This window comes from Bison bison, unplaced genomic scaffold (genome assembly GCF_000754665.1).
Source record: "Bison bison bison isolate TAMUID 2011002044 unplaced genomic scaffold, Bison_UMD1.0 scf7180017864508, whole genome shotgun sequence".
Taxonomy (NCBI): domain Eukaryota; kingdom Metazoa; phylum Chordata; class Mammalia; order Artiodactyla; family Bovidae; genus Bison; species Bison bison.
Genome location: NW_011495064.1, coordinates 3,180,633 through 3,202,348, shown reverse-complemented (window position 1 = coordinate 3,202,348; position 21,716 = coordinate 3,180,633). Strand labels below are relative to the sequence as shown.

Genomic DNA, 21,716 nt, shown 5'->3' with positions numbered 1-21,716 from the left:
ACCAGACTCCTGCGTCCAGGACCGGGGGACTAGAAAAATAGGATGGGATAGATTGAAAGGAGGGGTGAGACAAACAACAGAATCTCTGGTTCCTTACCCGGTCGGGGCACCCTGGCCAGTTGTCCGCGTCAGGAGGAGACCAGGGACAAACGAGTCCCAGTCGCGGCTGCTGGGTCAGATCCGTTGGCAGGCAAGCTGGTCCTGGAGTACCCCGAGCGGTCTGGATGTCAGCCCCAGTAAAAATGGGGGTGTCCCTTCGTGGTCGCCAGTTGTTGTACGAATGGGGGGACCCCTACAGGGCCCCAAGACCGGGCTCTTGTCTAACACTTGGAAAAGAATTGTCCAAGGGGACACATGCTGACCAAGAAAGAGATTTTATTGGGAAAGGGCACCCGAGTGGAGAGCAGTAGGGTAAGGGAACCCAGGAGAACTGCTCTGCCACGTGGCTCGCAATGTCGGGTTTTATGGTGATGGGATTAGTTTCCAGGTGGTCTTTGGCCAATCATTCTAATTCAGAGTCTTTCCTGGTGGTGCGCGCATCGCTCAGCCAAGATGGGTGCTGGCGAGAAGGATGCTGGGAAGTGGACCGACGCGCGGTGTCTCCTTTAGACCTTTCCTGAACTCTTCTGGTTGGTGGTGGCTTATTAGTTCCGTATTCTTTATCAGGATCTCCTGCCATAAAATAACTCATGCAAATGGTTACTATGGTGCCTGGCCGGGGTGGGTGGTTTCAATCAGTGTGCTTCCCCTAACAAAGTGATGGGACCAGACGCCATGATCTTCATTTTCTGAATGTTGAGCCTTAAGCCAACTTTTTCACTATCCTCTTTCACTTTCATCAAGAGGCTCTTTAGTTCTTCTTCACTTTCTGCCCTAAGGGTGGTGTCATCTGCATATCTGAGGTTATTGATATTTCTCCTGACAATCTTGATTCCAGCTTGTGTTTCTTCCAGTCCAGCGTTTCTCATGATGTACTCTGCATATAAGTTAAATAAGCAGGGTGACAATATACAGCCTTGACATACTCCTTTTCCTATTTGGAACCAGTCTGTTGTTCCATGTCCAGTTCTAACTGTTGCTTCCTGACCTACATATAGGTTTCTTAAGAGGCAAGTCAGGTGGTCTGGTATTCCCATCTCTTTCAGAATTTTCCACAGTTTATTGTGATCCACACAGTCAAAGGCTTTGGCATAGTCAATAAAGCAGAGATAGATGTTTTTTTGGAACTCTTGCTTTTTTGATGATCCAGCGGATGTTGGCAATTTGATCTCTGGTTCCTCTGTCTTTTCTAAAACCAGCTTGAACATCAGGAAGTTCACGGTTCACATATTGCTGAAGCCTGGCTTGGAGAATTTTGAGCATTACTTTACTAGTGTGTGAGATGAGTGCAATTGTGCGGTAGTTTGAGCATTCTTTGGCATTGCCTTTCTTTGGGATTGCAATGAAAACTGACCTTTTCCAGTCCTGTGGCCACTGCTGAGTTTTCCAAATTTGCTGGCATATTGAGTGGAACACTTTCACAGCATCATCTTTCAGGATTTGAAATAGCTCAACTGGAATTCCATCACCTCTACTAGCTTTGTTTGTAGTGATGCTTTCTAAGGCCCACTTGACTTCACATTCCAGGATGTCTGGCTCTAGGTGAGTGATCACATCATCGTGATTATCTGGGTCGTGAAAATCTTTTTTGTACAGTTCTTCTGTGTATTCTTGCCACCTCTTCTTAATATCTTGTGCTTCTGTTAGGTCCATACCATTTCTGTCCTTTATCGAGCCCATCTTTGCATGAAATATTCCCTTGGTATCTCTGATTTTCTTGAAGAGATCTCTAGTCTTTCCCATCTGTCTAGTTATTTCTCCACAGTTTATCACCCTTTATTAAGCGCATAAGCGCCAGTGTCTCCCTGCTTTTGGGGTTTTCACTCCTTTTCTCTGAAACTCCTATACACAGAAAATTAAAATTGCATGCATTTTCTCCTGCTGATCTATCTTCTGTTAGGTTCTGTGTAAGAGGAAAACTCTACTCAGTAAAGTGCTAGTTCTACCCAAGGGACCATTTTAGTCAAAATTAATGAAAACCGCCCTGCCTTCACCCTTCTAGCCACTCAGAGACAAACTCAAGTTGCCTGTCTAATACAAGTGTCCCCCAGGTAATTAATGAAAGGAGAGAGCAGACACTGACCACACATGAGGCCTTGATTCTTCCTAGTCCCCCCACACCCTGCATGGGAAGGAAGACAGAGTAACAAAGAGAAACAAATGGTATATTACACGTGCTGCGGGAGAAACCCACAGAAAAGTCACTCACGGTGGTGGCTTGGAACTCTGGCTTATAGAGTATCCTCAACAAAGAGCAGTCAACGTGTGGGAGGATAGCAGGACAAAGGAAAGCCTTCCCAGGGAGCCAGACATGGGAAGGTAAACATACGGGAGGAGATAATGGACAAGGAGTGAGCTTTGCTTGTGGATTCCTCTGGTGCCGTCTCTGGGCTGATAAGAGTCTGTCTCCAGTAAGAGGAGAATTTATAACCTGCCTTTAAGTGAAAGAGGGGGAGGATAGAGGCAGCTTTTCTGCACTTCTGCCTCTTCATTGCCTTCAACTCTGAAGCACGTTTATGCCAAAAGGCACATTTTGGGGTGATGTTTTGATTTCCTTTGCTGGCTTTGTGCTTAGGCTATAATAAAACCATTTTCCTGCTACCTCTGTGGAGTTTAATGCGTTTGGAGAAGATCGTGCTTTTTATTGTATTTCCCCAACACCTCTCTTCTGCGAGGCTGCCCTTGATGAGTTCTTGTGGGGAGCCCTCCCACCACTTGGTGCGTTGACCCCAGCCGGCGGCTCACACAGGCTCTGGGCTCGAGAGGTCCGGGTGCACTCCAGGACAGAGCGGCCGAGTGGAAACCAGGGACAGCAGGATTCAGAGAGATGGGGTCATGCTTGAGGGCAAGAAGACAGGACAAAGTGGTGGGAGGCTGGACTCCACGAGGCCAAGTTGAGGCCAGCGCCAGCCAGGCTTGGAGGCCCTGGGACTCTCAGTGCCCTGTGGGAGGGGCCAGCCAGGGTCAGCTGAGCAGAGAGACACAGGGGCAGGACCCGGGGGCAGGGGGCACACAGTTGACCTCACTGTAAGCAGAAAAGCAGAGAAGAGACCCCCATCCAGCGTCATGTATCCTTTCAGATAACCAGTCCGTTGTAACTCGCGCCTGGAGGGCACGTTCTTTTCAGCCAGCTGTGGGTGCTGACATCCGTGATCTGACATCAGTGTCCCCGCGCCGCTCCAGCCCCGCAGTTCCTGAGGCCGACTGAGTGCGTCTGCCCGGCTGGCACACTGGAATCATTGTTCTCAGCAGATGAAAACCAGGCCAGCTGGAAGAGGTCCATTCAACCCCAGTGTTTACACATGAGGGGCCCAGGGCCAGAGCGACAGGAAGCGACTTGCCCACATCGCAGAATGAGCTGCTGGCAGACTCGAGGCCTGCCTGTGGATCTCCCCCCACTGCCCCAGGCAACTCCCTCCACCCTGCAACTGCGATAACTTACAGTGTGGCCATCCCAGATGGATGGATATTGGGGTGCCTCCACCTTTGGGCTGTAGTGAATAATGCTGCAGTGAACACGGATATGCGAATATCTCCTGGAGAGCTTGCTTTCAGTTCTGTGGGATACACACCCAGAAGGATGACTGGATGATATGGTAGTTCTAGTTTTAATTTTTTAATTAATTATGGCTGTTTACTTTTATTTAATAACTTCATCAATGGTAGACATTTAGTATTTAGATATTTTAATTAATTAATTAATTAATGCTGTAAAGAATGTTCTTTACAAGCCTCTCTGTGTACCTAGTTGAGTATGTCTCTAAAAGAAAGATCTAGAAATGTCATTGTTGAGTTGGAGGGTGCCTATGTTTGTTATGAAATATCTACTGCCCAGTTGTTCTCCACAGAGGCTGCAGCGACGTCCACTTCTCCCAGCAATGGGGAGAGAACCAGTTTCCTCACAGTCTTGCCAACCCTTCATAAGATCTTTCATTCCCCGCTGTTTGATCCCTTTGCTGCCTTGACTTGCTTTTCCCTGCTGGCCCGCATCTCCTCGCCTGCTCTTGGTGTGTCCTCAGGGGTGAGCTGCCTGACTGCATCTGTGTCAGAGGATGAGACTCAGCTTCATCTAACAGAAAGGGCCACGTCACTGTGGTTTCAACACAGTGCTTTTGTTTTCACATCAAAGGGATTCTATCATAGGCTGTGGGGGACTGACCTGGCCGCTGTGGGGTCACTAAGGACTTGGATTCCCTCTGTCTGTATCTTCTGCACCCCTGGGATGTGGCTTCCATGCTCAAGGTTGCCTCCTGCTCACCTTGCACCCAGTCTCAACCGTGGTTAGGAGGAAATAGAAGAGAGGCTCTCTTAAAAAATGTTTCTGGGAATATTGCCTGTGTGCTAAGTAGCTTCAGTCGTGTCCGACTCTTTGAGACTCTATGAACTGTACCCCACCAGGCTCCTCTGTTCATGGAATTCTCCAGGAAAGAATACTGGAGTGGGTTACCAGGCCCTTCTCCAGAGGATCTTCCCAACCCAGAGACCGAACTCCCGTTTCTTAGGTCTCCTGCACTGCCAGGAGGGTTCTTTACCACTGGCGTCGCCTGGGAAGTCCCTTAAGTAACCATCCTCAGCTCCAAACCCACCACCTATTCTCTTTTGGGCAATGCTGCGTCCAGCGCACTGCAGACCACATTTCCACCTTGCCAGCCGCTCCTTGTCAGTTGATGCCAAGGAGAGGCATGTGAGGAAGGCTGCAGGGCTGCAGGAAAAGTGACCTGCCCCGTCACTTGCTTCCCCATCCTGTGAGGGTTCCCAGCGACTCCCACCCCACCCCTAGCAGCAGTTATTCCTTCCTGAGGCTGCAGTTTGTACATTTCCCAACACTGAGACCCAGCCTCACTGCGTCCCCGTCAGCCCAGGTCAATTTCCGCTCTGTGGAACTCCTGTTCAAAGTCTCTTAAGTTTTTCTCTTTGTGCCCATGGCTTTCCCAGTCCTTGCCTGGTTGCTTCTGGCAGTTGCTACTTACTTACCTGATACCCTAGAATGAGTTCTCTTCTTACCCTTTCAGTATCAACAATTCTTTACACCCAGTAAGCAGTTCTTACTACAATTTCTGTGTTCATGTATGGGATTTCTATCTCCTGACTAGTCTCCTGATGGTACAGCTCCCGTCTTGACTTTAACATAAGGCGGGACTGAGGCCCAGAGGCAGTACCATAAGGTTAGCACTCTCATTCATCTGTAAGAACAGAGAGATGGTTTTCCAACTGGGCTTCCCTTTTTTAAATTAATTTTTGTTGGAGTATAATTGATTTATAACGTGCTAATCTCTGCTGTACAGCAGAGTGAATCAGTTGTAAATATACGTATTATTACAGACTGTGGAATAGAGTTCCCCATGATACACAGTTGGGCTTCGCAGGTGGTGCTAGGTTAAGAGAATCTGCCTGCCAACGCAAGAGACACAAGAGACATGGGTTTGATCCCTGGGTTGGGAAGATCCCTTGGAGGAGGAAATGGCAACCCACACCAGTATTCTTGCCTGGAGAATCCCATGGACAGAGGATCCTGGCGGACTGCAGTCCATGGGGTCACAGAGTCGGACACGGCAGCACACACACACACATTGTATACAGGGTGTTCGTGTTGTCTGTTTTGTATATAGCAGTGAGTATAGGTCAATCCCAACCTCCCAGTGTATTCTTTTCCATCCTAGGCCTCCATATTGACACAGTGAAGCAGCTGTGTTTTGGCCAAGACACCCATGTTGTAGCGGTGTGTCCACCTCCGTGTCTTTTCTTCTTTCCTCACTAACCTACTCTCCTGGCACATGGGAGCTTTCCGCCTTCCTGTCTCCCCATGACCTGTGTTCCTGCCTCATCGCTCTTTCTGCAAGCTCAGACTCTCCTCATCTCCTTTCCCTCCAGGGCTTGGTCCCTCTGCTCCCTGCTTCTGCAATATCTGTAATTCCTGAGGAACTGTCACCAGATCCCACTTTGGGAAACCCAGTCGTATGTGAATTCCACTTTCTCATCCAAGGAAAACTGTCCCTAGGAAAAAGATTTCTGTTATGAAAAATACTCTGGGCTTCTTTTCAGAAATCATGACGTTTGCCCCAGAGCCTCCTGATAAGCAGGGAAATTTGGGAGACTGAGCTCCACAAGGAAACCTTCCAACCGACCATCCCCAAAGAACAAAGGAAGTTTATCTTTATTGGAAATGCACCCCCAACTGCCCACTGCAGCACCACAAAGTCTGAACTGTCATTGCCAAGATGGGGCGGTGAAATTACAAACAAGGAGAGACGTTTAATCGAGAATGAACAGGATTAAGATATCAACCCGCTAAGAGAGAGGCCCTCCACGGCCTGTGGGATGACAGGTACAAATGCCATATGGTCCCATTTAATCTGTAAGGGTTTTTTTCTCCCTGATTTGAGGATTTTATTCCTTTGAAAATCTTATAAAGGGACACAAATGCAACCCCGTCTTATTTCATAAACCTTTGATTGAAAGTGTTAGTTGCTCAGTCGTGTCCAACTCTTTGCTACCCTGTGGACTATAGCCCTCCAGGCTCCTCTGTCTGTGGAATTATCCACAGACAAGAATACTCGAGTGGTTGCCATTTCCTTCTCCAGGGGATCTTCCCTATCCAGGGATCAAACCAGGGTCTCCTGCACTGCAGGCAGATTCTTTCCAGCAGGGAAGCCCAAATTTTTGATTAGGTCCTATTTATATTTGCTTTTATTTCTATATGCAGTTGCCCAACTTTCCCATCAGCTCTTTTGATCTGAGATTTTTTTTTTTTTAACAAAAAAACACATTAACAAAGAAAAACAGTGTATTAGCCTGCATGGGGGAGAAACCCACGTGAAGAGTAACTCCAGTGGCCAAATGAATCCTGGCACAGCAACCATGTGAAGGAGGGGGAGAAGCTTGCAAGAAGCAGGGTGGAGAGAAGAGGAATTCATTGAAGAAGCTGTTACCACCCCTGCCAGTTTTATTGGCAGACCAATTCAACGGACATGAACTTGGGCAAACTCTGTGAGGGACAGGGAGGCTTGGCATGCTGCGATCCATGGGGTTGCAGAGTCGGACACAACTTAGCAACTGAACGACAGGCCCTGACCAGGCCCCACGACAGAGATGTGTGCTGGACACAGGAGGGGCTTGGCTGGCGATCGCAGCGAGAGGACGGGCACTCCCCAGACCTGGAGAGAGGTGCTGCGGCTTCGGCCCAGGACGGGGTGTGGATTCTCACTCAGCACTGCTTTTCCTCCTGAAGCACGTCCACAGGTCTAAACCTCTCCATTCGGCAGCCTGGGTGGTATCTTGGACACAATTTGGAAAGTACATTCCTCGGGAGACGGGACTGGCTTAAGATTTTTTATGTGGACCGTTTTTAAAGTCTTTACTGAATTTGTTAACAATATTGTTTCTATCTTGTTTTGGTTTCTTGGTTATGAGGCATGTGGGATCTCAGCTCCCCGACCAGGGATCAAACCCACACCCTCTGCATTAGAAGGTGAAGTCTTAACCACAGGAAAATCCTGGGACTGGTTTTTGTTTTGTGTGCTTTGGGGTTTAGGAGCAAGTTATTATCAGGAGTAATCACCAGGCACATCCTTCACTGCTTCTGACCGAACATCCAAGCTATTTACCCCATGGATGGTGACAGGGTGCTCTGGCAGAGACCCAGGACCTGCCAAGGATACAAGTATTTGGATCAACATCTCCAAGTATGGAGCCTGTGACATGAGCACGTGGAGCATAGTAGCTAATAATAAAGGTCTAAAAGCAGACTTCCTGGTTCAAGGCCAAGGTCTCGGCAGTTGGCCGTCTTCTCCCACGTGCGTTACTTTCTCTTCGTGTACCTGTCTCTCCTCTGTAAAGTGGGAGGGATAATACTTAACAGGATGTTCCTCACAGGGGATTCTGAAAAGGCTGAAAAGTCAGCCACAGAAAGTACTTAGTAGTCACTTAGTAAATGTTGGAAATTTTTACTCTTATCACCCTCTAGCAGAACTATAGGCCCAAGAGAACCAATCTTTTCTTTTTTTTTTTTTTAAGCAAATCTGTTTTACTTGTGGCTGTGCTGGTCTTTGTTGATGGACTGGGTTTTTCTCTAGTTGCAGCAATCAGGGGCTACTCGTCACTGCAGTGCCCGGCTTCTCATTGTGGAGCATGGCTCTGGGTGTGCGGGCTTCAGCTGTGGTTGGGAGCTCAGCAGTTGTGGTGCACAGGCTTAGTGCCCTGCGGCATGTGGGATCTTCCCGGACGAGGAATTGAACCAGTGTCCCTTACGCTGCAAGGTGGATTCTTAACCACTGGACCCCCAGGGAAGCCCCTCAATGGACCCAATCTTGAAACCCCTATTCTACAAGACAGATCACCTCAGCCCTTAAGGATTTCCTGCCTGATACCAAACAAGTGTTAAAACCAGGTCTGATACTTATGTAGTGGGCATTCAGCTAGTTTGTAAAACAAATTATCAAAGGATTTTATTTTTAAGCTTATATACACACTCGTAAGCATATATATGGTGTATATATGCTTTATATACAAGGTTTTGGTAGCTATTCAAGGACAAGTACTACTGGGGAATTCTTTTCTACAAGAATAAAGTATGGAGAACAGAGCAATGGAGGAGACAAACTACTTGGGTACGAAGAGTGGACACTGTTTCCGTAATCAGGGACGGTATCCTTGCCCTCTCTTCCCTCCTAGGTGGTCACCACAGAACAGAAAATTTCGATCAAGGACAGAGTTGGTCAGGGAGCTGGTTCGCAGACAGTGAAGGGGAGAAGGTGCGCTGGGAGAAGGCAGTCATGGCAGCCTCGCCTCGAACCCCTGGCATCTCAGCCCCAAGTGTGGGCATCCTGGTCACTGGGAGTGAGGAGCGCCCCACGAGCTCAGTCCTCCTGCCACACCAGAACATCCGAAAGATCCTTGGTTCCTTCCAGCTTCAGATTCTGAAGGAAGATCAAACACAGGTGAATGCTAGTGCACAGAAGATACAGGAACCAGAAACCAAACTTGGAGGTAACAAGGTGGTAACCACAAAGAACCAGGCTTGTCTCCGTGCTTATAAGTGACACTGTCAACAGCGACTGTAACCTGCATGAAAAAGCTGGCTCCAAAGCTCTGTCGACTGCTGGAAGGAAAGCAAAATGCAAGCCTGGCTCCTGCGACAATCTCTGTAAAGGACCAACGGCTGAGCTGGGAGACTGGGGGAAGCGACAGGGAGCCCACCAGGGGCCACGGTACAGGCACGTCAGCCCCATCCATGCGTGGCCTTCCTGCCCTGCCCGAAACCTCCCCCTGGGTGATGCCCTGACACCGCTCTCTCTCTCCCATCTCTGCACAGGCCTTTTTCTGCCTCCCACTTCCTCTTGGACCCTCCCACCTCATGGATCTTCCACCAACCCTAGGCAGCTGTCCCCCCAGGGCTAAACAGCTGTCAGCAGCCCCTTGGCACACGGAGGCCTAACTGTACCCGGACCACACACCCCTTTCCAGGCACACCTTCCCCTGCGAAAGATGGAGAGCACACACCTCGCCTCCCCCATGACGGCCAAGGGGCAGCTCGTGACTAGGGGCTGGTGAGGAGCCCAGATGGGATGAGAGGCTGGGAGGAGGCGGACCGCACCAGCGCCATGCTCTGGCACAAGGTGTGAGACCTGTCTTGGTGGCGCTTAAGCTCTGAGTCACCGTGGATCCCTGGGGATTATCTGGTAGCTGTCAGCCAGTGCTGCCAGTGAGATCTCCTCAAACAGTCCAAAGGCCAGCCCAGCAGGTGCTGGTCTGGGAACACCTCCCGATTCTTCCAATGCTGAGCACTCCAGGGCCCCTTGGAGAAATCTGATCATAGCAAAGCAAGCAAAGCTGTCTCTGCTGCTGCGGGCGAAGCGGTGGCAGAGCATGCGGACCCAGTGAAGCCTGCAGTCGCTCGCGCTTCCCAGCACTATCTGCCCGGCCCCGGCCGCCTGGGAGTCGAGGGAGGGTAATGAAGCCTCGCTCTCAAGCAGACACGAGGCCCTAGCCAGCGCTGACCCTCCAGCTGGCTCAGTGGTGGAGTCGCTCACACCTTCAGAATCTGGACTCAGGGTGCTTCTGAGCTTCGGGGGTGGCACTGTGTTTCGGGGGCCTGGCTGGGCTGGGAGAACACACCCAAGGGGGAGCCCACAGCACCGACGTCCACGAGGGAAGCTGGCAGTGACACCATGAAGGCGTCTAGCTCCAGCCCTGGTGAAGATCGCGGCTTGTGCTACAGCCCAGCCGTGTCCTGGGCACACGAGAGGTCACCACACTTCAGGCAGCACCAAGTGCCCGGGCTTGCCGGCTGCTTCACTGGGGCGCCTGCCTCCTGGAAGCGTCCACTGGGAAGACAGGTCCGGCCAGCTCCGCAGTGACTGCCCCACGGCCACTCCGCTCAGTCAGCTCTCCTTCAGCGTCTGTCTCCTTGCTGCCTCCTCGCTCCCCTTTTCTCCACCACGGTGCCCACCTGTCCTGACTTTCACACTGGAAGGATCTGGCCTTTGACGCCCAGTGATGTAAAAGCACCTTACGTGTTTTCAAGTTGGGAACCGACAGATCACAACTTCAACATCTAAAATTTTCCCACTGGGATCCTCCTTGTAATTTTCATCTCTACTCATACATGTTGGCCTTTTTTCTCAGCAATTTTTCAGTATCTGGTTAATGCTCTGGGTTGAAGGTAGGTACTATGTAAGTCACTGCACTTAAGTTATCCCATAAAAAGCTCCTGTAGGCAGACTGTAATAGTCCATGCTTACCAGGTCTACCTACCTTCTCATTGGCTAAATGTAGGAGGCACGCAAAGGCCAGAGGTATGGAGAGGTTCTGAGCCATAAGGGGAGGCAGGCTGTGAAAGAGAAAGGCCAGGAAGTATTTAGCTGTCACTGCAACTCCAGGAACAAAGGCACTTTCATCAAGTATGAATACACATGCCTAGTGAATAAACTAATGGGAAACAAAGAAATATTTCAGATGCCTTTTAGAAGCAGGTTTTTCCAGTTTCTTATTTGGAAATATTTCCTGTTCTATTCCAGCCACTGGTACAGAAAAATGCCTTTTTTAAAGGTGGGCTACCTTAACTCATTTATCAATGCAGAGAAGGAATGGAAAAACTGCAAGAAGTGTGAAAATGGCATGTCCTGTGTGGAGGGGGGCTCTGTTACACCAACAACTTGGGGAGGAGCGGGAGGGGTGAGGAGGGGAGGGGTGAGGAGGGGAGGGGTGAGGAGGGCAGGGGTGAGGAGCGCTGAGGCGGGGGGCAGGGCCGTCTGCGGCACGCACACACCTCTTCTGCAGGTCCTTTGTGAGACTGCTGAGTTTCTTGTCAGGCCCCTCCTCAAGGGGTCCTGCTTCTCCATCCTCACTGTGGTTTACCTGACAGAGGAAAGGACACTCCGGGATCAGAATGGGCCCAGTTTACTTTTTGACAGCAACGTAAACCTATGAAGCTGGAACTCGAAAAAGGAAAGCCTGCATTGGAATGAAACCGAAACAATTTCTTTGGTGCATTTGGAAGAAAAAAGATCCATCTGTACCACCTTCCGTGTGACCCGCCGGTTCACACACTTGGTCCACTTCCGTTTCGGAGGTCTGATGTCGTCCTTGTATTGCTGAACAACTGCTTTTCAGGTTGGCGCTACTGAAGCTGGCGCACAGACACGAGCCGCGCCCGCCTCGGTGCCGAGCACCAGAGAGAGGAACCCGTTACCTCTGCATCTGCCTGCTTGGGGGTCTCCGTCAGCAGACTCCACATGCTCTGCTTCAGCTTCTTCATGTCCATCTTTTTGGCAGTCTTGGCATACTGAATTTCAATTTTATTTACCTGAGAACGGTATGTGACAAGTAAAACTAAGCAGAAGAAGCATTTACCATCAGCTCTTTGAAAAAGTCTGGAGATGAAATAATGAATAAACTTAGTTTACACTACCAAGTTTGAGCTTTCTTTGGACGTATTAAAATAGAGTCCCTCATTTCAATCTACTGATAATTTCTTTTTGATCAAGTACAGTCTTCATTAAGGGTACCCTGGAATTGCAGTGTAAAAGAGAAAAGTGAATCAAATATATATAAAAGCACCAAGCCTGCCATTTTGGTATGGAATAGATGCTTGATACATGTTAACTTTATATGAATTGAATCTGGTCTAGATTTTCCAAAGCTACACCTGCCCTTACCCAGCCCACTTCTCTTTCTGCAGGCTTCACTCGCGTACTGCGCGTGCACAGCAGGCTTGTCCCTAGTCATATGGTTTACCACAATCTTTGGAGAGATGGCTGGTTCCACACAAACATAATCGGTATCAGCCCATTCTCTACAGCCTTATTTAAGAATCAGCCACTTAGAGAGTAATGGGTTAAAGTCAAGAAGGAAAAAAAAAAATCAAGCTCAGACTAATACGATTCTCATATAAGAGGCAAATTAAGCAGCTCTCAGGCAAACAACATCGGCTGTAACTCCTGGCTTCGTCTTTACCTTCTGAGGCTCAGCTACCAGATTTGACTCCCTGTAAGTGGTGATGTCCAACCCGTGGGCCTCAGATGCCTCGTTGCTGTCTTGTGTGGTCGCAGGTGGATGGTCAGAATGGCCAAGGGTTCCACCTGGTCCCTCAAATAAGTCATCAGACTCTTCATAATCGCTGTCAGCGGCCTGGGCAAGGAAATAGCTCTTCAAGTTAGGCAGAGCTGTGTGAGGGGCTCAGAAACAGCTTTGCAACAGATCCCATACCCAGCAAGAACAGAGCACCTGAGAGGTCATGGGCTTCGAGGTCCTCTAGTCATCTTCCTGTTGTGCAAAGACGGTACTAGGGAGGCATCTGTTAACTAAGACCTCTGCAGTGAGAGTTCAAAGGAACACGGTCATCACCACAGCGTCCTTTGTCTCTAAACAGTTTAGGATCTCCTTTTACAGAAAGCATTCCTGAAACCCCAGAGACGTGACCTGCCAGCTGGCCAGCGGCAGGGGTCCTGCTGGGAGCTGGTGACAAAGACATTCTTGGACTGAGCCCAGCAGAAACAGACCAGATCTCTGGGTGGGGCCTAGGAGGTGGTTTTTTAATAGGCTCTCCCAGTGATTCTTACGTACACTAAGTTTGAGGAGCACTGGTCAAGTGGCCAACTAGATTTTCACTAAAATATAAATAAAAAGTAATATATAAATAAAAATATAAAAAATAATATAAAATATAATAAATATAATATAAAAAACTATAAATAAAAATATAATATAAAAAGCTAACTCTCTTCCAAGAAAGAAAGTACAGTAAATAAACTGTTCTTCCTATTCTTTCTCCTCTCCTCATTCTCAGGAACACATGGGGTCTAATATCTCCCCCTCTGTCAGGCTATCTCATTCACAGAGTCACAGAAGGGATTCTGAGATTATCTAGTCTAAGCAAGATCTAAAGCGGGGGAGCAGTTTGTACAAGTTCACAATGTGTGAACCACAATCAGGGCTATAACGTGGTCTCCTGAGATCCACTCCATATACCTTTTCCCCGTTAGAACACACTGGCATCACACGTCTATGCGTTTTGTCTCCCCACCCAAAACTTTAGTTCCTGAGTGGGAAGAGCGTTTCTTTTCCTTTGAAATCTGAAAATAGCCAAGCTAAGTGCTTTGTACAGGATGAACACTCCATCCACACGTTGACTGGACTATGTCCGCTTTTCTCCTGCGTGCAGAGCTCAGCGTGAGGCAGGCCGAGGTCCGGCTGCTCCCCGGCTCTGCTCAGTTCTGAAGCTTGGGGCAGGGCAAGCACACACAGACCCCTACCGGATCAGAATGTCCTGCAGCCTTCTGCCTACAGGAAAGGACAAGGGAGGCAGAGACCCTGCCGAAAAGAGGACAGAATGCTTGCCCCTGCTTACCTGTAACCCAGGGCAGAAGTTGGAGGTGTCGTTAGGGTTGTTGTAATCGTAGTTTCCAATTTCTTCACAATGCTCGGTCCCTGCCTTCTGACCTTGGGCCACCTTCAGTAACTGAATGGAGCAAAGTACAGCTTCAGAGAGCAATTTCTAGAAAAGCAGCTAGTAGACTAGGCTAGCCTTCGGAGAAGGCAATGGCACCCCACTCCAGTACTCTTGCCTGGAAAATCCCATGGACGGAGGAGCCTGGTAGGCTGCAGTCCATGGGGTCGCTAAGAGTCGGACGTGACTGAGAGACTTCCCTTTCACTTTTCACTTTCATGCATTGGAGAAGGAAATGGAACCCCACTCCAGTACTCTTGCCTGGAGAATCCCATGGACGGGGGAGCCTGGTAGGCTGCAGTCCATGGGGTCGCTAAGAGTCGGACACGACTGAGAGACTTCCCTTTCACTTTTCACTTTCATGCATTGGAGAAGGAAATGGAAACCCACTCCAGTACTCTTGCCTGGAGAATCCCAGGGACGGGGGAGCCTGGTGGGCTTCCGTCTATGGGATCGCAGAGTCGGACACGACTGAAGCGACTTAACAGTAGCAGCAGACTAGGCTGGGGAGATGACCTTAGTTCCAACAATGCACATCCCAGAACATTAGGGTCCTGGAAAATCACCTCACCCAGTCCACTTCTAACTCACCGCCCAACTCCACTCTAGAGAAAGCCCAGGGCAGCAGGGCTCCTAGCTGCCAGCTATCCCAAAGACGCAGAAGCAGCCAAGCCACAATTAGGTCTGCCCACAAATTTATTTGAAAACATGTTCCTTCACTAAAAACAAAACCACCTACGCCTATCTGAAACGAAGTCTACTTGTGGCTGCTTATTGACTAGTTTTGACAGAACACTCACTCCCTGTTGTAACTCTCAGGCAGCCAGTCCCACTCCTGGGCCGTGACTGCTCCCCAGCAGCCCTCCTTTCTGCACCACACCCAAGGGCCAAGAACCACCTTCGAGGGGTCTCACAGAACAAGTCTGCCTCCTCTCCTGGGAGTGCCTGTCCACCACAGCCCTCCAGATTTTCAGGCCTTTAGGGCACTGATCTTCATCTAGGGTGTGTCTCTGGGGTGGAGGACATGAGATTAAAGGTGTGTACAGTTTACAGAAGCACACTGAATATTTTAGTATAACCTAATATAATTATATACTCCAAAAGTAGCCCCCAAACCTCAATGTTTTTATAATACAAATCCAAAAATAAACAACAGATTTTTATTAAGAATTACCCACTTTCTCCCACTTTTCTTCATATGATGATTTCTAAATCCCTCCCTGTGTGGAATACTCTCAACACACTCTAAATTGTCCATAGTCTATTAGAAATGTTTCAGGAAGGGTATGTGAGACCCCTCATGTATTCACTGGCTGCTATTAACATTGCTCTTTAAGATATTAAAGAGAATGGGTGGTTGACCTGTATAGTCTTTATCCAGATTGGGTGTTTGCTTAATAATCATTTGGTGTCTACTTTCTGCTATTTAATAGTCACTTTTCTAGTGTTGCTCTCCTGGAAAGAAGAGGTGAGGAATCCTGGGCTTCTGCCTGCCTGCCCTGATAAACATGAAGGGAAATTTGTTCCTGTGGATAATCAGAAGCAAGAATTCTTTCCTCTCTAAGAAACAATGATGGGAAAAAACACACAAAATACAAAAAAGACAATTCCTGGAGTGCAGTGATGCAATGACCTTGTTTTAACCATTTTCACATCTGAAAATGCAAATTACCACCTAAGCCACACCCCTCAATGTTCATATGGCTTGAGAGAGGAGGTGGCTTGTGGCTTGTGGCTAGGAAAGCGGCTGAGGCTGGGTCAGTTTGGTGGGGTGTCTCGCTGTCTTCCTTCCGCCCCCCAGCAGCCTGGCTCTGCCCCTCCACCTCAGGGCTCTGGTTTCTGACTCGAGCAAACAGCTGTGTGTCTGACACTGACTGTGGCCGTGGCTGCTTCTGCTACTGCGACTGTCTCTCCTTCTGCATTATTTTAAATTGAGGTTTAACTGACATATAACATATTCATTCTTTCCACATTTTTAAGAGCATTTCTGTTAACTGAACAGTACTGATTAGAAAGAAAATGACCAGTGTTAAATTATAAGAACAGAATGTGCAATATGAGTGAATTCAGGGAACTGTATATGTATCATTAAGACTTGTGGAGAGACAGGTAAAATAAGGCAGAGGAAACTATCAACTGTTTGTAGACTTGACAGCAAAGATGAAAACAACCAGGAATGCAAATGAGCAGAGGGTCCGGGTAAAAGGGACTGAGCATGACCCACTGCCTGGTTACCCCGGCAACAGGAGTGCAGGCTTGCTGCTTAGCATCACCGGGGGCCACGGGCAAATGAAGCGAACAGCGACTGCGGTGCACACCGGCACAGCCAGAGCGCTCGTCTGAATAGGCATGGAAGGAATGCAGGCAGGCTGTGCAGCACTGGGGGCCCAAGGACTGGCAGCTGCACCCCCCGCACATCACAGGAGGCTTGAGCGTATGGCGTGATCGTGGGGAGGCTGTGAGAGCTGGAGAGAGCACCTGGCTTCTGAATCCACAACTCTAATGAGAATCAAAGAATCAAGGAGTAACCAATGCCATGTAAAACCTGGACAAAGCGCTGTTCATCCCCCTTGCCCGTGAGGAGGTAGGCCAGAGTGTCCGGCGTTCGAGGCAGGTGAGGCACTTCATCTGTCCTGCCAGCATTACCCTCCAGCTCTGCCCTCCCCATGCCATCTCCTGGCAACTGCCTTGGGCTCAGACGAGTCCCACCTCACACGCTCCTCCTCAGAGGCATCAACGGTCACACTACTGGCCACTGATACCTCTGAGGCTAAGAAGGGGTGCAACGACAGCATGACCTCAGGGAACCAAAGAGCAGCTTTACCCTGGTGCCTGGTTTGAGATGCAGCTGGACCAGATTTTCCGTCTCATACTGGAAATCTGTAGGAAGGGTGGTGGCTCTCCAATTCTGGTTCTCCAATGTCAACTTGGTCAGAACAGTAACAGCCTATTGATTTTAAAGAAAAAGAAAAGTAGTTTTTATGCATCTTTAATAAAAATGGTCTATATACATACAGCTGCAACAGTCTTCCCCTTTCTGTGTAAAGGAGTGATTCTGTGAGACATTATTCATCGTGAGTCTCTCTGCCACTGAGTCTGGGACTCTTTCAATTCCTTCAGGGACTGAGGGAGAATGAAACTATCCATTTACTCTAAGAGTTAAATTTATATGAATTCTTAAAAAGCACAGATGAAAGGGGAAGAGGAGTGCAAAGAATTTGTGAAAGCACAAAGGATAATAAATCTAGCACAAACCTTTGTTTTTCGAAAATGTACATCAAAGTCAATATCATCGTCAAAGTCAATTTTAAAGTCCTTTGAGCTCTTCTTTCTGTGCTCTGATTGTGAAGCAGTGTCACCTGCAGAAACGAAGTCACGTGTCAGCACTGCTCGCCTCTCGGGCCATTCATTTGCCCATCCCGCGACTCTGCCTGACAGCCCTACTGACCGCGAGAGTGCACTTGTATCGGAGCGTCGGAGCAGCACTAGGAAAGGCAAATCTTATACCCAATATCTATCCTTACGATCTCTGTTTCTGCTGAGAACACTCAATAAAAGGTACGCTAATTAATCACTTCTTTTCAAAGAGAGAATACAAAAGTCACAATGCTGGCGGAGCCCCTCAGGGGGCTGCAGCGTGCACCCATGCACTCACTCACTCGGCACCTCCAGACCTTCCCACTTAGAGGCTTCAGTCTTAACTGATCCCTCATCCCGGGCCAGGTCAACTGCCTGTCCAACCAGGAGGCTGCTTATCTTGTGTATTTCCTACAGCTTGTTGGGAGGTACAAGACTGATGGGCATTTTCCCATCCTGAGCTGAAAGGCAGACTGGCTGGTTATCTGCACTTTCTCTTCTTAACAGTTCTGTCTAGAAGTACATACGTTTAAGTCGAGGTCTAAAGCGCCAGTGATCCGGGCCAGCCCACATTGACATGGTGCGGGGGCTAAAGTAGGAATACTCTCCAGGTTTCATGGACAGAAGGGGACACAAGGTCCAAATGTCTCCGTCCCCGAGGGGAATCACTTCGTCTCTGCAATGCATAAGATCCATTTTTATATGTACAGTCATATGTGTGTCGATGTAGACAATACAATCGTGTATTTACACATAAAGCAGAATACAACCCAGCTGAAGACACTACTTTTCCACAAATGAGCAACACTGCTAAGAGTAAGCCCAACATAAACACATCACTGCTGCTACTGCTAAGTCGCTTCAGTCGTGTCCGACTCTGTGCGACCCATAGACGTCAGCCCACCAGGCTCCACCGTCCATGGGATTTTCCAGGCAAGAGTACTGGAGTGGGCTGCCATTGCCTTCTCCGAAACACATGACTAGTAATCCTTTAGTTTACTCAGTCAGTGCTTTTGCTTCTCTTCATTTTGTAACAACACGATCATATCTATGCAAGTACTTCGGATATTTCAAAGTGCTTCATAAAATCCAAGTTTACCCACTTGAGAGATAAGAAAACAGAAAGAAACTGAGTTTTTGTATAAGACTACATGGCTAGTAAAATGCCAGAGCTGGGGACTGGACACCATTCCCTGAAGCCCAGCCTCAGGGTCTTTCTACACACAAGGCTTCCGGCCACATGACACGACTGTCACAGTTCTTGCTCACCATCTTCCCATAAACGAGGGCTCCGCTAACACTGCTGTAGTTCCTACTGAAAGTGAAAACAACTAATTTATGTCTCCCACATGACTGGGGGACAATAACCTATCTGTTAAACCATCTACATTGTATTTCTTGCTGTGTATGAAGGGTCTAACTGGCCCATCCAGCATGGCAGTTTTGGACTGGTGTTTCGCCCTTTCTGCAAGGTAACTAAAACGTGTCGGGTAGGTTTCACCCACAGGCCCTGCCAGGTCAGAAAGCCTGTTAGCGCTGCTGTACTGCCCTCTAAAGGTAAAGACAATGACGACCTTTTCACCTGTACTGAGCCGTACCTATAAATCCCCTTTATATCAAACCTTATGGTATAAGATAAAAGCTTTAAAAGGACTTTGCTTTCATCTATGGAATCTTTTTTTAAAATTTTATCCAGTAAACTGTACCTGTACATTTAAGGTGTAATGAAAACAATTTTTAAAATTAAAATACACTAAAAAATCCCCACTTCTAGTCTGTAACTGCCTTCCTATGTTAAGTAATAACTGCACTGCACTCTGCTGTATTTCTCCCAGGGCGAGAGAGAAGGTGGCTTTGGGAGCATCCCCACTCAAATTCTCGGGTCCTCGTCTGTCAAAATGCTGGCAGCTGAGCTGGCAGTTTGTTGGGAACTTAGAGGTAAAGCTATAAAGAGCTTGATTCCTATCTTCTGAGAGTCGGACTTCTTCTGAGGGCCAGAACTGGATGAGGCCCTGGAGGCTTTTAATAATTCTTTCAATACAACACAGTACTATGTGGCAGGCACCTGACTCCCCCACTCAGCAACCAGCCTGATCCAGTCTACCCCTCTGTCAGGCTTCTCTCATCCCCTTTGGAGGAAGTGTTTATTTCTCCTACCCCCACCCCAGCCTACCGCAACCACAGTCCTTCCTTCAATTTAGCACCAGCTCAGTCGTGCTGCACGAACACCTGCAGGTTGAAGGTCTCCTCTCAACCGTCTCCTAGCACCTCAGCCAGCATGCAGCAGAAGGCCTCAGTCTTTCAAGCACAGAGCAGGCTGTGGTCTGGGCTGGACCACGGGCGAGGCCTTTAACCACAGTGAGCGCACGCACCCAGGAGATCAGAGAGCGTACACGGCCCCGCAGCTGCAGAAGATGGAGGGCAACTGAGCAGCCCTAGGTCACGAAGCGCTTTCTCGGTCACCTCCTTACTAATGTACGACGTGCACGGCGGTCAAAGGGCTGCCATCCAGGGACCAGTCACACAGGGCTTCCTGCAAGCACTGGTATTTCTAATTCGGCATCGCTCCACCCCACCTTGAACTAGAGAAGCTCTTAAAGACCCTGCAGTTCAGTACTGTGTTTTCAGCCCTGCGTACTGCACAAGCCCCAGCAGCTCTGGGAAAGTTATGAGGCATTTCTGGCCTTAGACACTCCTGAGTTAGTGCCCCAGGGTGGAGCCTTCCACCTATAGGTCATCACATACGGCCAGATTGGTCAAGGGTGCTGGGTAACTCCCCAGCTCCACCTTTATTTACCCTCTCTGAACCCGTTTCCTCACCTGTAAAATGGGGTAACAGGACCTATAGGGTTGTTGTAAGGATTAAGACATTACTTTTATATATTATATAAATTATGTCAAATATGCAGGTAAGGAACCCGGCAGAGTATCTGGCACAATCAGAATAATCAGGAGCTCAGGAAACATCAGATACTACAATACTATTAATATTATCATCAGGTCCCAATCACTCACTTTACAGGTGAGAAAACAAAGACCCCAAAGATGAGGCCGCTTGCCCCACATCTCCCAGCCATCCGCGGCAGGGTCGGGCCTAGTTCAGTTCACACACTTGCTGAGCTCCCAGGAAAGGCCAGCACCAGACCAGGGGCAGGCATTTCAAGGCAGACGAGACCCTGGACTAGAACCTAAGCCCTGTGCCCCTAACGCAGGCACTTGGCAGGATGGAGTCTAAACTTTTATTCTGTCCAACTGGGGCGAGAAATGGAGACTTTTGTTCAAGATGTGTTCAAAATAACCATCTATGGGTTATATGGTTATAACAACGGAAGTGAGGAAAACCCTGCTACCTCAGTTCCCCAGATGCCACCTCACTGTTTACACAGTGACAGCTCTTCCCTGACCTTTGAAAATGACATTAAAAGAGCTCATCCCATCAATCTGCCTACCAGTGCTCACTTCTCGGAAGACAGGATGGGAACAGGGACAAAACCACAGGTTGTTAATAGGACACGCCAGGAGAGGCGGTTTATAAAGGGTCTGGGGGGCAGAGGTAATTTTTCCTTGAAGTCCACACAGCCCCCTGACTTCTCAGATTTGAAGAGGCACTGTCGACCTCATCATTCCCCATGCGGGCAAACAAAGTGAGTCCAGAAAGCACTCTCAGCCTGGACACTCAGTAAGGCTCTTGAAGGAATTTTGCCTTGGTGGGAATTACGCTGGACAACTTGTACAGTTTCACCCACTCTGAACCAGCTGGGCTGTCCCTGACCCGACTTGCCAAACTGCTGCTATGGGCACAGGGCCATCAGAAGGTCTGTCTGTTCTAGTCTCATGGAATCTGGTATACCCAGGCCCATTTAAGACCGTTAGAGGCCCTCACACAGCAGGACTGTGGGATCCTGCTTCCAGATCACACTCAAAATTAACATAACCTAATTTAGTAAGTACACATAATAAAGATAAAGCAAGTCCAGATTTTCCTATGACGCTTACTAGAGTAATCAAAAATCTAAATTATCAGAGACCAATTCTACCATCTCCTCAATCTCATATGCTCAATTTTACCTGCTGCCTTAGTTTTCCTTGCTTTGCTCATCCCCAGTCTACCAATCTGATAACCAACTCTGCTCAGACCCCTCTGCCCTTTAGGTCGGGCCCACGTTTTCTCAGTAATCAATACATAAGCCTGTTTTCTGCCTACAACTGAGATGGAGTGATTCAGCCAAAAGCCAGACCACGTCCAGGGGCTTGAAAGGCAGCACAGTCCGTGCTACCAAAATGGAAGTGGTGATGACAGCCGCCACTAAAGGAG

General features: G+C 48.6%; 1 protein-coding gene across 2 annotated transcripts in view; it reads right to left on the bottom strand.

The window, feature by feature from the left end:
- Positions 1-8,516: 8,516 nt before the first annotated feature.
- NCAPH (non-SMC condensin I complex, subunit H) overlaps positions 8,517-21,716 on the bottom strand; it is a 35,376-nt gene continuing 22,176 nt past the window's right edge. For both annotated transcript variants that reach the window (XM_010829588.1, XM_010829589.1), the window contains exons 12-20: positions 17,929-18,077; positions 17,300-17,403; positions 16,869-16,991; positions 13,946-14,056; positions 12,553-12,726; positions 11,789-11,902; positions 11,366-11,454; positions 10,852-10,927; positions 8,517-9,014 (exon numbers count right to left, since the gene is read on the bottom strand). In XM_010829588.1, the coding sequence (XP_010827890.1) occupies positions 8,955-9,014; positions 10,852-10,927; positions 11,366-11,454; positions 11,789-11,902; positions 12,553-12,726; positions 13,946-14,056; positions 16,869-16,991; positions 17,300-17,403; positions 17,929-18,077 (1,000 nt within the window). In that variant the 3' untranslated portion in view covers positions 8,517-8,954. The remainder of the gene's footprint in view (positions 9,015-10,851; positions 10,928-11,365; positions 11,455-11,788; positions 11,903-12,552; positions 12,727-13,945; positions 14,057-16,868; positions 16,992-17,299; positions 17,404-17,928; positions 18,078-21,716) is intronic.